General features: G+C 36.6%; 1 protein-coding gene across 1 annotated transcript; it reads right to left on the bottom strand.

Annotated features, from left to right (window-relative positions):
• Positions 1-255: 255 nt before the first annotated feature.
• Positions 256-10,659, bottom strand: LOC130096206 (NLR family CARD domain-containing protein 3-like). Its single transcript, XM_056262893.1, has 6 exons — positions 10,601-10,659; positions 9,858-9,965; positions 9,597-9,681; positions 7,715-7,910; positions 5,724-7,620; positions 256-496 (listed from the first exon to the last, which is right to left on the bottom strand). The coding sequence occupies exons 1-6, from the start codon at positions 10,657-10,659 to the stop codon at positions 322-324; spliced, it is 2,520 nt and encodes an 839-aa protein (XP_056118868.1). The 3' UTR covers positions 256-321.
• Between the last annotated feature and the right edge of the window lie 2,185 nt (positions 10,660-12,844).

A 12,844-nucleotide genomic window follows, 5' to 3' on the forward strand; every position in this document is an offset into this window, starting at 1 on the left:
GATAGTGGCGTAAGTCGCCCGGCGCTGTCTCCCCGTCTTGGTGAACGCGTGTTCACCATCCATATATAAGGCTCTCCGGATTATAAGGCGCACTGTCGTTTTTTGAGAAAATTAAAGGCTTTTAAGTGCGCCTTATAGTACGGAAAATACGGTAATAGAAGAAAAAACACAACAACATTTATTTAACAACATTATCCACGTTGTAACAAATAAATAAAAGATCTTTGAATTTTTCACAAAAGTTCTCTTGCGCTTTTGCCTCCGGCATCGTCCTGTCAGTCATCGCACCTCACTCTAGTCATGTGACTCCTGTGGCTCAACTTACCTCAGTATCTCCAATTTACACTTTATATTCTTCAGTCCAGTGCAGATCAGCTTCACTCCTGAATCCTGTAGATTATTATTGTTCATGTTCAGCTCTTTCAGATTGGTATCTGATCCAAGAACTGCAGCCAGAGCTGAACAGCTTTTGTCTGTTAAGTTACAATCATTTAACCTACAATAAAGTCACAACACAGAATTAGATGGAACACATACAATACATTTTCTATATTCAAATATTAAATACATTTTCATTTATTTTTTACATACAGCATATATAGCAAAGAGGCTGAGTTAAAATAACATTTATCTTCAAAAACGACTATTTTCTGTACATTAGTGTTTTTTATTCAGTGACAAATATCCTAGATAAAATGAAGCATGTTTGAAAAAATATTTGTGTAAAGCTTCTATAGCTATTGGATTTTTTTCTCCATGTATGTCACCTGATGGAGTTTAGGTTCTTGCCACTGTTGCCTCTATCTTGCTTAGTGGACACTTAATACTCAACAATATTATTGACTTGACTGCACCGACACCATTATATGAGACAGTTCACACTTTATGGCAAGTTAAAGGCCTTTCACTATAATTCTAAAACTGCCTCCGTTCACATGTACATGTCTTTTTAAAATAAAATATTTAATGATTTAAGTAAAGCTAAGATTACTTAAACCTAACAACCTAAGAAATTGTATTTGTTTTTAATATTTTAAGATTAAGGTCAACCGATGGTTGATGCCAATATATTGAGAGAAGGGTGGCCAATGGGAGAAATATAATTAATTTAAAGATAGTTAAGAAGCATCCATGACAATTACTGACATTTTTTTTTGTAGAAAAACCATCTGATGTGTACATCAAATATGATACAACAGGCTTTTGATAGATGTTTATTTGTAAATCTCTCGATCTACATATTGCATTACATTGTTATTACATAAACTATAGAATTACTCAGAGAAATAAGCATTCAAAATATCTAATTACTGGGAGAAACAGAGGAGCAACTAATATATGATGTGGTAATATATATGTACTTTATTTAAGTAGACTGTTTTATAAAAATCCCAATGTTTTATACTATAACCTTTCAGAATTTCATCTTACTTTTTGGAAATATAAATAACATCTGTACCAAATTACATTCTTTCCCCCCAGTTTGGGTATATGAATAAAGTATAAAGTCTTTTTTTTCTTCCTCAAGTGTGATTATGTGATAATATATATAATTCTATATAAGTCATATAGACGGTGGGCCGAACGCTGCTATCTGCTTTAGTTTTTGAAATGATAGATCCTCGAGGATAGAGTAGCTGCTTTTTTCACATAAACTAAATAATTTTTTTATGAACACGTATCCGTTTGTTGGCAGTCTCAAGTCGATCATATTTTTTTGAAAACTAAATTTACGTTTAATAAACGGATGAGGCACACGCGAGGGAGTACTACACATCTAACCAATCAAAAACGAATTCTATCGTCACGTGACTAACGTCTGCCAATAGTATTCGTTCAAAATATAGTACCATTACCACGACTGTAGCGTAGCACATGCGTTCTCTAGCTAGCTAGATCCATGAGTTCACACCATAAAATCTTCTCTAATGAAATCTACACAATCAAACATTTTCCAGCAGGAATCCTATCCGAAGACGAGAAATATTAACAGCGGCATCCAAGATTCCAGGTGTAATGGCTCAGGTAAATACTGCTGTTTATACCTGTCTTTAACGTTAGCTTAGTGCATGAACTCTGTAAACCGTTAACATAATAGGTTATTCCGGATTATGTTTGTATTTACAGGTAACGTTAACGTTACACTAGTTAGAAATGACATACAGATCACAGAGAAGAAAACGTAAACAGAGTTATTCTATCAGGCTGTACAGTAGCGCCATAAATTAGGATATGAAAGACGAGGATTACTAGACAGAGTAATCTCTCTAATCAAAGACTCTGCTTATTACACACACACTCTGCTTATTACACTCTGCTAATTACACACACACACACACACTCTGCTTATTACACACACACTCTGCTTATTACACACACTCTGCTTATTACACTATGCTTATTACACACACACTGCTTATTACACACACACTCTGCTTATTACACTATGCTTATTACACACACGCAGCTTATTACACACACACTCTGCTTATTAAACACACACTCTGCTTATTACACACATAGGGACATGCACAAACATGCCAAATATTTAAAATAAAAGGATTACAATGTAAAATATTATTATTGTGTACATAAAGATATGGTGGAATCCGGCTTGTCCCGTAGAAGGTCTATCTATAGTAACGTTAGGTTGTGTGTAGTTGATGTAATCGTATGTAGCTAGCTAATAACGTTACATGTTATCTCTTCCATGACTAGCTATTAGGTGATGTAGCTAGTAGATGTAAACTTATATGATAAATGTTATCTTTTCCACTTTAATCTCTGTCTAGAAAAGATAAGGGAAAAACAGAAAAATGTGATGACTGCAGGGATTGTAGTAGTAATGCTTCCAACTTGTTAGCAGATAACACTTGATATTCAAATTCTTTAAATTGTCAAATAAAACAAACGACATATAATTGTTTGCTATAAATAAAGCTTTTTCCCCCTTTTGTTTAGTGTATTAATTACTCATGAGTCATGGCATACATTTTCTAAAAATGTCAACCTTATTTTCAGTTTCAGCAACTACAAGCTGATACCAAGTTGGATAACCACTTCAATTTACTGCCGAGCCCTAATGGTATGCTTTTATTATTCAAATTGACACAAGGGGCTCTATCTTGCACCCGGCGCAAATGACTTTGTACACTGACACATGTATCATTCCTATTTTGCACCCGCGCAAAGCAGACTTTTCCCTCCACAGACACACGTCGGTTAACTAAGAAATACACTTGCGCTCCCCGGGGCGGTTCAGCGAAAAGAGGAGGCGTGTTCCGGCGCAAACTTTTTCCCTAGTGCTATTTTGCAGTTCCAGAAAACGATTGCGCCACTGACCAGAAAAAACCTAGTCTAAAGTCGGTGGCGCATTGCGCGTACATTCAGAAGCTATTTTAAGCACGCATGCTTGGCCATAATACAGAGTCTGAACAACGCGCATACACTGTAGATGATTCTCTCATCTACACAGATGCATTTTACTTTTTGCAAATTATATATTATTATAAGGAAAAATATTAAAACACGAGGAAAATCATTGTTGTGTCCATGACAATTTGAAAAATAGGCATATAAGCTTACACATTTACCCCGATTATTATATGCATGTTTAACCGAAGCTAATTTGGGTGGGTTTGTCCCGTCCCCAATGTCACTTCTCTTTCTTTTACGGCCCTGACGAGAACATCGATCTCCTCGGCTGTGAACCGATTCTGAAGCGCGCCTGGTAAATGCGCCGTTATAATAGTTTTGCGCCATGGAACAAGCGCACCTCGTTCATCATGCTCTTAAAGGGAATGTGATATGACGATCTTATTGGATTGCTCCCGTTACGCCCAAACCACACATATGAATAATGAAGCTACTTCAGACCAACCCCTTTTAGATTTGCGCCAGGCGCAAGAGTCATTTATCCCGCCGGGAAAATAGCAACAGCGCCGGGATCCGCCCACAAAGTTGCTTGCGCTTTGCGCTTTGACACTTGCGTTTCAGATCGTTAAAATAGGGCCCAAGGTGTGATTACTGTATGCATTTTAATCTGGGCTCATCTTACACTTTTTTTTTAAATTCTTTTTTTAAAGTGCCTCATAAATGTAAATCCTCATTTATTAGACCGTGAACCAATAATTTTACTACACCGTTTACAACTCTGCTAATCTGTTTCCCCAGGTAATCCCAGATCCTCAGCCCTGCGAGACATCTTCTTGACCTGATCGGACTAAGCCCTGACACATCTATTCTGCTGAAACAATGAAAATGCCCTTTGTTTTTCAGGGTTCATCATAAAACCCCTTTTACTGTTTTGCTCATCTGATTGATGGAGCACATTTCAGTCGCTATATGTTGAAAAATGTGTCCACTAGATGTCTAGTATGGACAATATGTTGCTGTGTCTATAGAATCCTTTCTCTTAATAGATCCATGGTCTGGCCTGGCAGGGTTTACATGGGCAGGGTTTATTTTTTGTGCGCATAGTTTCGGAGAGATCTATTTATTGTTGTTAATATGTTAAATGTTCTACCATTGTATATATTACTGCCATATACTACTAAAACCTGCTTGACCAAATAGTTGAATTGTCATTTAGTTATAAAGGTAGTCATGCTAAGATAATAGATATTTAACTTTTATAAGACTAAATATATAATAATTAACTTAATATATATGTTATTACATTATATAATTATATCTGTTTGTTTTTTCACTATTTCTGAGATGTAAATATCAATAATTTATGTTTGGGGTTAAAAAGGATCCTAAGCATTTATACCATGATTTATCCAAACGTATGAGGTCAAACAATTACACTTAACCACAATAAAGCTGCCTTACAACCCTTCAACTTCCTGTACTGTCTTTTCTTTCCTCTTGCTGGCTCTCTCAATATTTCTTTTGTTAGCATACTGCATGTATAATTTTCTATGGTAGCCAACATGAATTGGCACATCTGGAATGTGGCCTTCTGTGATTTCTTATTTTTCCACAGCTTTTTGGGCGATTTGGCTTTCTTTTGTATTTAAATTCACCCACTCTAAAGAACATTGTACAAACTTGATCCAACTTGTTAGTGAAAAGGTGTTAGTGTTGATGTACAGCTAGTAACATGCACATAACACTCCATATCCAAGATAAAGTGTCTTATTTGTGTTAGATATATAAAAATTGGCCTACTACAATATAACATTGCCGCTATGTCACGCCCGCCCATTTCGGGGTCCTAGTCTGGCCGTCTGCGATTGGTTAGTATTTTTAATGAGGCTAAAAACTACAATCCGATTGGCGCAGCTACTAGAGCTGTCCTGCGATTTGCCTAAGAAGATTGACAATCAAAACATACGTTTGTGAAAATATATGATCAAACCAGAATTGCCAACAAATTTTATTTGACTACATATAATGACTTAATATCGCACATGAAAAAAGCGTATACTCTATCGATGGAGATCGATCAACAACACGAAAAACGCGTTCGGCCCACCGTCTAATACAAGTCTGGTGTATCATATGATACAAAACAAACATGCAAACATTTTTACATGGTCTTTTATATTTTGTCTTAAGGTGTGATAAACTGTCTCCACACACACACACACACACACACACAAAAGGCTTTACAGGTATAGCTTCATGTTTATGATGGGGAATCACTATAGAGTAATGTAGATAAATGCATTTTTCAGATGAGAGCTAAACATGACAAAATATATTAAAAGACTTACAGGGCTCTTCTGGAGGTTTTAATGACTGCCGATAATCTAATGAGGCACTCGTCTGATTTCTTGAATTTCTGAAGCTCAAACTCCTCCAGCTCTTCCTCTGATGTCAACAACACAAAGGCTAAAGCAGACCACTGGGCAGGTGAAAGGTCACCAGATGAGAGACTTCCTTTGCTAAGGTGGGTCTGAATCTCGTTCACCAGAGTTTGGTCGTTCAGTTCATTCAGACAGTAGAACAGATTGATGGATCTCTCTGCAGGAAGATTGTCTTCTAATTTCTGCTTGATGTACTGAACTATTTCCTTGTTGCTCCGGTCAGTGCCGTCTCGCTGTGTCAACAGACCTCGTAAGAGTCGTAGAAATATCCCCTTGTTGCTCTGGTCAGTGCCGTCTCGCTGTGTTAACAGACCTCGTAAGAGTCGTCGATTGGACTGGAGTGACAGACCGAGGAGGAAGCGAAGGAAAAGGTCCAGGTGTCCATTGTCACTCTCCAGCGCCTTGTCCACTGCAGTCTTGAGAAAATCAATCATGGTTTCATTTCTGTTTTCCTGTTCTGTAGACTCATGATCAAACACACTTGTCTTGTTGATGTCTAGAAACAGATGTGCATAAAGGGCTGCAATAAACTCTTGAATGCTCAAGTGAACAAAGCAGTACATGGTACCAAGAACGATCCCTGTTTCCTCCTTAAAGATCTGGGTACACATGCCTGAGTACACTGATGCCTTATAGACGTCAAGACCACAGGCTTCCAGGTCTGTGTCATAGAAGATCAGGTTGTTTCTTTCCAGCTGATGAAATGCCAGTTTCCCCAGTGAAAGGATGGCGTCTTTATCCCAGGAAACATCTGGTGTGTATTCTCCATCATACTTTCGGCGGCTCTGCTGGATCTGAAAGCGGAGAAAGTGTGTGTACATTTGTGTCAGAGTCTTGGGAGTGTCTTCAGTGTTTGATTCCTGCAGTGTTTTAGAGATCTCATCAGCCTGAGTGTTTTTCACATCATTATTTCTCTTCTCCTCCAGAATGTTCTGGAGAACAGTGGCTGAAATCCAGCAGAAGACTGGGATGTGGCACATGATAAAGAGACTCTTTGATTGTTTAACATGATCTATGATTGTGTTGGCTTGAATATCATCCGTGAATCTTTTTTTGAAGTACTCTTGCTTTTGTGCTTCGCTGAATCCTCGTATCTCTGTCAGCCGGTCGATACAGTCAGGAGGAATCTTACTGGCAGCTGCTGGTCTGCTGGTGATCCAGACGAGAGCAGAAGGAAGCAGATTTCCCTTCATGAGGTTCGTTAGGAGAACATCCAGAGAGGCTGGTGACGATACATCACGCCACGTCTCATTACAATCAAACTTCAGAGGAAGGCGACATTCGTCCAGTCCATCAAGGATGAACAGCACTTTGAACTGATTCCTTCTTGTAAGGTTCAGTCCTTTTGTCTCTGGGAAAAATTGAGTAATAAGGTCCATCAAACTTAGTTTTTCTTTCTCCTTTAAGTTCATCTCTCTGAATGGAAGAGGAAATATGAAGCTGATATCTTGATTTTCTTTTCCTTCAGCCCAGTCCAGAACAAACTTTTGAACAGAGACTGATTTCCCGATGCCAGCGACTCCTTTTGTCAGTACAGTTCGGATCTCCTCGTCTTGTTCAGGCGCTTCAAACAAATGTGTGCATTCAACCTGTATCTCTTGTGCTTCATGACGTCTGGAAGCAACTTCAATCTGTCTCACCTCATGTTCAGTATTGACCTGTTCACTGCCACCCTGAGTGATGTAGAGATCTGTGTAGATGTTATTCAGGAGTGTGGAGTCACCTTGCTTCGCCATTCCTTCAAACACACATTGATACTTCTTCTTTAGGCCACATTTCAGCTGAGGAATGAGGAACAGCTCACCTAAACACAGGAACAGACAATAGATAGTTTTAGTCTTCATTTTCTCTCCTACATTTATAAGAGACAATCAGACAGATGATCACGAGTCTCTTGCCTTCTAGAGCATCAGCAGCTTCATCTTGCTTCATCTCTCTCAGGTAATGTAGTGTGAGATCAAGAGCTGCTGATTTGATACTGGATCTGTTCTCATTAAAGTCCTTCACAAAGTGTTGTGTGTTCTCATGTTGTAATATTTTCTTTAACTTCTCCAGTTCATTCCTCAGAAATGTGATTATTTTGCTCTCAAGATCCTACAAACAAAAGTAAGAGGAAAGACAGAATAACACAATTTAAGCCAAATTTTACATCTACATTTGGTTAGGGGTGGGCGGTATGACCAAAATTGCATTTCACGGTATGACTAATTTTATTTCACGGTAACGATATATTTCACGATATAGTTATTTATATATATAGTTATTCTCGAAAAATCTACAAAAAGGACTTTGTATAATAAATAAACCCAAATACTTTAGAAATGAAAAGTACTTCACCTTGTTTGATTTTTCTTTTATTTGGGAAATTATTTATTTGGTAAACTATTTTGATAGCTAAATATATTAAACAAAACACACTCATCAACTTTTAGATGAACTACCCCCAAATGATTCATATTAAATACAACTCCTATCGGTGCAATTAAACTTTAAATAAAGTGTTGCTGAATAATTTTTCAATCTCATGTTATTGTTTTACTTCATCAATCAGTTTATAATATCTGAATATTTTATATTGAACTATTCTATTCATAATAAATTAGTTACTTCCTTTTAATTTTGTAGGATATTAGTTATACTAGTTATGTTTAAATGTGTTCCCCGGTACATTTTTGCCATGTCTCCTTATTATACTGCGTTTAAGGGACTTGTTTTGCTCTTTTTGTGATATCTGGCAACCTGGAGCTTTAATCGAGAGAATTTCAAGTTCAGAAGTGACTAGAAGGAGCAGTATGAACCGAGCAGCAGCTACTGTTTGTGTTGACTAAGTAGTTTAAGTTATACACACCTTGTAACTGCGTCATTATTTGATCATAGCCCGGTGAACAACTGACACACGCGCTCTCTCTCTCAGTGCTTGTGCACGCGCGCGTCTTTTGCATCAGTAAAATGCGATCGGCTAATTTGAGTGTCAAGTTGTAATCACGGATCGAATCAAAGGAAGATTTTATCAGCTGGTTCAGTGGCCAATTGTTTGGAGTTAGAAATATATAACTCGCGCTACATATACTAATTTTTCCCTCAGATACAGGATTATCGCTTTAACAAGGATGTTCATTACCACGGCAACCGCTTGTGTGTCATGCTGAATGTGATTTACGTGTTTAAAAAGTAACTGAGACGGAAAGATGGAGATAACCATACATTATTTAAGGTTATTTCTATTCGTTACGATATTGATATATGACCTGCTATTGTCAAGCTTCATGTTTTCCCCGTTGCGAGCGTGCACTCCTCTAGCCTGGGTGCTGCACTGCTCTAGTGACTGCTGCGCCTTTCCCCCCGAAAATATCACATTAACAACAACCCTTTAGAAAGCTTAATTCCTTTGTGGATCCTCCTGATCGGCTTTCTCCATGTTTCTTTGACAAATCTCAGTGTCTCAGTCTCACGCACGCTGCGCGTGTGTTAACCACGCCCACTTATTTGCATGTCGCGGTATACACGGAATAAAACAATCTGTTACGGTTGACATTTTCTACCGCGGTAACGATATACCGTCATACCGCCCAGCCCTACATTTGGTCAACACTATTTATTCAATAATTATAATACATATATAAAAAATCCAGTTAAAAGAATAACATGCTGACCAAGTTGTGCTACAATGTGTTTAAAAGGGAAAAAAGGAGATGAAGAAAAAGGTAATTAAAATTCTTTGTTCAATAACATATTTGTTTGTTAGAAATATTAAACATTTATAAAAATGTGTTTTCCTACCTGGAAGATCCCAAGAAGATTTTCTTTGAAATTCTCGTGGTTCCTGTGAGTCTGAAGGTCTGAGTCTAATGTCTCATATTGAAGCCTGTAATCACATTAGTTAAATAATATACTAACTGATATTTTACAGAAAGAGAAATAAGCATTAGCTGTGAATACTCTGACAAATATTTGATCTAAACATGTTTCATGATTGGTTTTCACGGATACAACTTTTAAACACAGTCAACGTGTGACAAAAAAATGAGTAACACAAAATACCTTTTATTAGATGATGGTGTTTTCTCACTGAACTCTGGTGGAAGTCCACCTTTAGACCGATCACTCTTCAGAGACACAGAGCTGGACACATGTGAGCCTGATCTTACACTGATGACACAAAGAACAGAGAGAGAGAGAAAACACTTTAGTAAAGGAGGATCAACTGTGTCTGAAACACATCTGTGTCTTTATCTAATCCTCCACAGAAACACAGACACTCACACAATTTACAGTTTTATAGGTAACCACCATCATTTTATTTTACTGGGTTACGTTAGTTTAACAATTTCTTTAATATACATGAATGAGATTAAACATGTTGAGAATTTAAAAGATACTTGACCATAATTTAAGAGAACATTTCAAGTTTTTATTTATTGAAAGAAATAGAGAGCAGAAAATGTCTGTGTGACACAGTTTTGTTAGCATACTTGAATTAAAGTAAGTGTATAGTTGTTTTCTAATGTCTGTCAATAATTTTATAATTTAAATACTAAATACTGAAGTAATTTATTTGGATTAATTCAGCGTCTAGAAGGTTATTAACAAATTATTAACTGTGATATTTTCTATAGAGCAAACAGGGCTTTATAGACAATGTCAGTGTTAATTTAAGAAGTTAAAATTGAAGTTGTGCAAAGCATTTGTAAATATAAAACAATGCTTAAAGTTGTGTTATTGACAGGGAAACACAAAGTCCAGTGGAGTTTAAACTGAGAGTGTGAAAACAGACGCAGTCTCACCTGTGTTTCTCTGAGAGACTCATCTGAGAGAGAGAGTCCTTTCCTCTTTCCTCTGACATACTGCAGCTAAACTGACCCTGAAAACTGATCAGCACTGCTTTCTGAAAACACTCAATCCTTCAGCATCACCTGCAAATCACAACATTTACACACATCAACAACATCTTATTGAAGACAATCATGAAGAATAAAGAGTTATCATCAACAACAGCAACAGCAAAAACAATCTATCAAATAAAGTGAGTTACAAACAAATATATTGCCATGTAAAATAACCGAATGGTCTTAATCATTTCTGATTGTTTAATGAGTTTAACTGACTCTAAATATGAATTCATTGGGGAACAGAAATGTACACTGTGCTGGGAAAACTGAACCCAATTTGTTATATTCTCTATTACAGTATAATATCATTTTATAATCATATTTACCCAATCTTTATTAATGGTTGAATCGTCTGTCATTACTTCAAGTTCACAATGATGGTTGATTTCATTACTTTCAAATTATCCTAAAATAACTGATTGAGTAAAAGTAGCCTAACCAGAATTATAATAGACATACTGTTTAACGACTAATCATAATGATTTATTTATTTTTTCATTAAACAACATTATAATACAATATTTATAATAAAATTATTCATTTATTTATAAGAAGCTCGAAAAGCTTTCAAGGTATTAACATACTACCCATTCAAGCGCAATTTAAGTAACACTGGTTATATGTGCTTTATAACAGCGCCTCACATTTTAAACGTCCACAAAAGTTCTGCACAACACAGTAATTTCAACACATCTTAACTAAATATAAAAATATACAGAATAAACACTTTCTCCTTAAAAAAAGCTTATAATGCAAAATAACAAGCCCATTTATGGATATTAAGAGTCATCTTCAAAACAGTTAATAACCATTGTCCTCTTCAAGCACAACATTTGAAGTTTAAAAAGTTGTAATTTCTGTATAAACAGCTTGTGAAAATGAAAATATTACCGGTAAATAAAATAAAATATTTGTTAAATAGTTTTATTCATCATATTTTTATGTTGTATTATTTTTGTAATCTGTTTTAGTAAAGTCATCATTTTGTTATAACATTGTTTTGAACTGCTTGCTATTGGTAATTAACCGTTTCAGTGTGTGATTTTCATTTTGATTTATTTTTAATTTTTTGCGGGTGTGGTGAATTGTATTAAAACCAGAACAAAAATCCTAATAATAAAAAAACTAAATCATAATCATTATGTTAATAATACTATTGGGAACCCACAACAATTAACAAAACAAAAACGTAAAAAAAGTGTATTATCCCCGTTTCTTAATTAATAGATAATAATAAATTAGATTTCAGTGATATTTTGACCACTCAAATAGAAAATAGCTTACGACCTACTAGCCACTTTCTGGATTAAGAACAAATGCTGCAATGGAACAAAGTCCAGAGTTAGTTAATAACTAGCGAGTAGTTCCTGAGCCTCTAGTGTGGACTTTGTGTTTCAATTTAAGAAAGAACTTGTTTGTCACGGTTCATGAATTCACTGACTCTTTCTCGCCCTGTGTTGTTGTGTGTGATTATAAGAATACTGTCTGAACAGGTTATTCACGTGAAACAACACTATATACTGATTAAACAGTTAATATACTCTAAACATAATACAATACACAAACTTCCAGGCCCTGATCATTTCTTGGCTTGATTACTGCAATGCTCTTCTGGCTGGACTTCCATCATGCGCAACTAAACCTCTACAAATGATCCAGAATGCTGCAGCTCGTCTGGTCTTCAACGAGCCCAAAAGGGCCCACGTCACTCCTCTGTTCATCTCTCTGCACTGGCTACCACTCGCTGCTCGCATCAAGTTCAAGGCTTTGACGCTTGCTTACAGATTGACCACAGGTTCAGCTCCCTCCTACTTCCACTCACTACTACAAGTCTACATCCCTAGCAGAAGCCTACGATCGGTCAATGAGCGACGGCTCGTGGTACCATCACAGCGGGGCACTAAATCACTCTCCAGAACATTCTCATTCACAGTTCCATGCTGGTGGAGTGATCTGCCCACCCTCATCCGGAATGCAGAATCCCTGACAGCATTCAAAAGACAACTGAAAACTCATCTCTTCCGGGAGCACTTAACATAAAAAATAAAAAAAATCTTTCCTTTTCCTTTAAATCCTCGCTTATCTGGCTTATGCCATTCCAAGCAATGTCTGAACTTTGTATTTTGAGCACTTCTTGCG

The sequence above is a fragment of the Rhinichthys klamathensis genome, unplaced genomic scaffold, assembly GCF_029890125.1.
Source record: "Rhinichthys klamathensis goyatoka isolate OS25496 unplaced genomic scaffold, OSU_Roscu_1.1 h1tg000011l_1, whole genome shotgun sequence".
Classification (NCBI taxonomy): domain Eukaryota; kingdom Metazoa; phylum Chordata; class Actinopteri; order Cypriniformes; family Leuciscidae; genus Rhinichthys; species Rhinichthys klamathensis.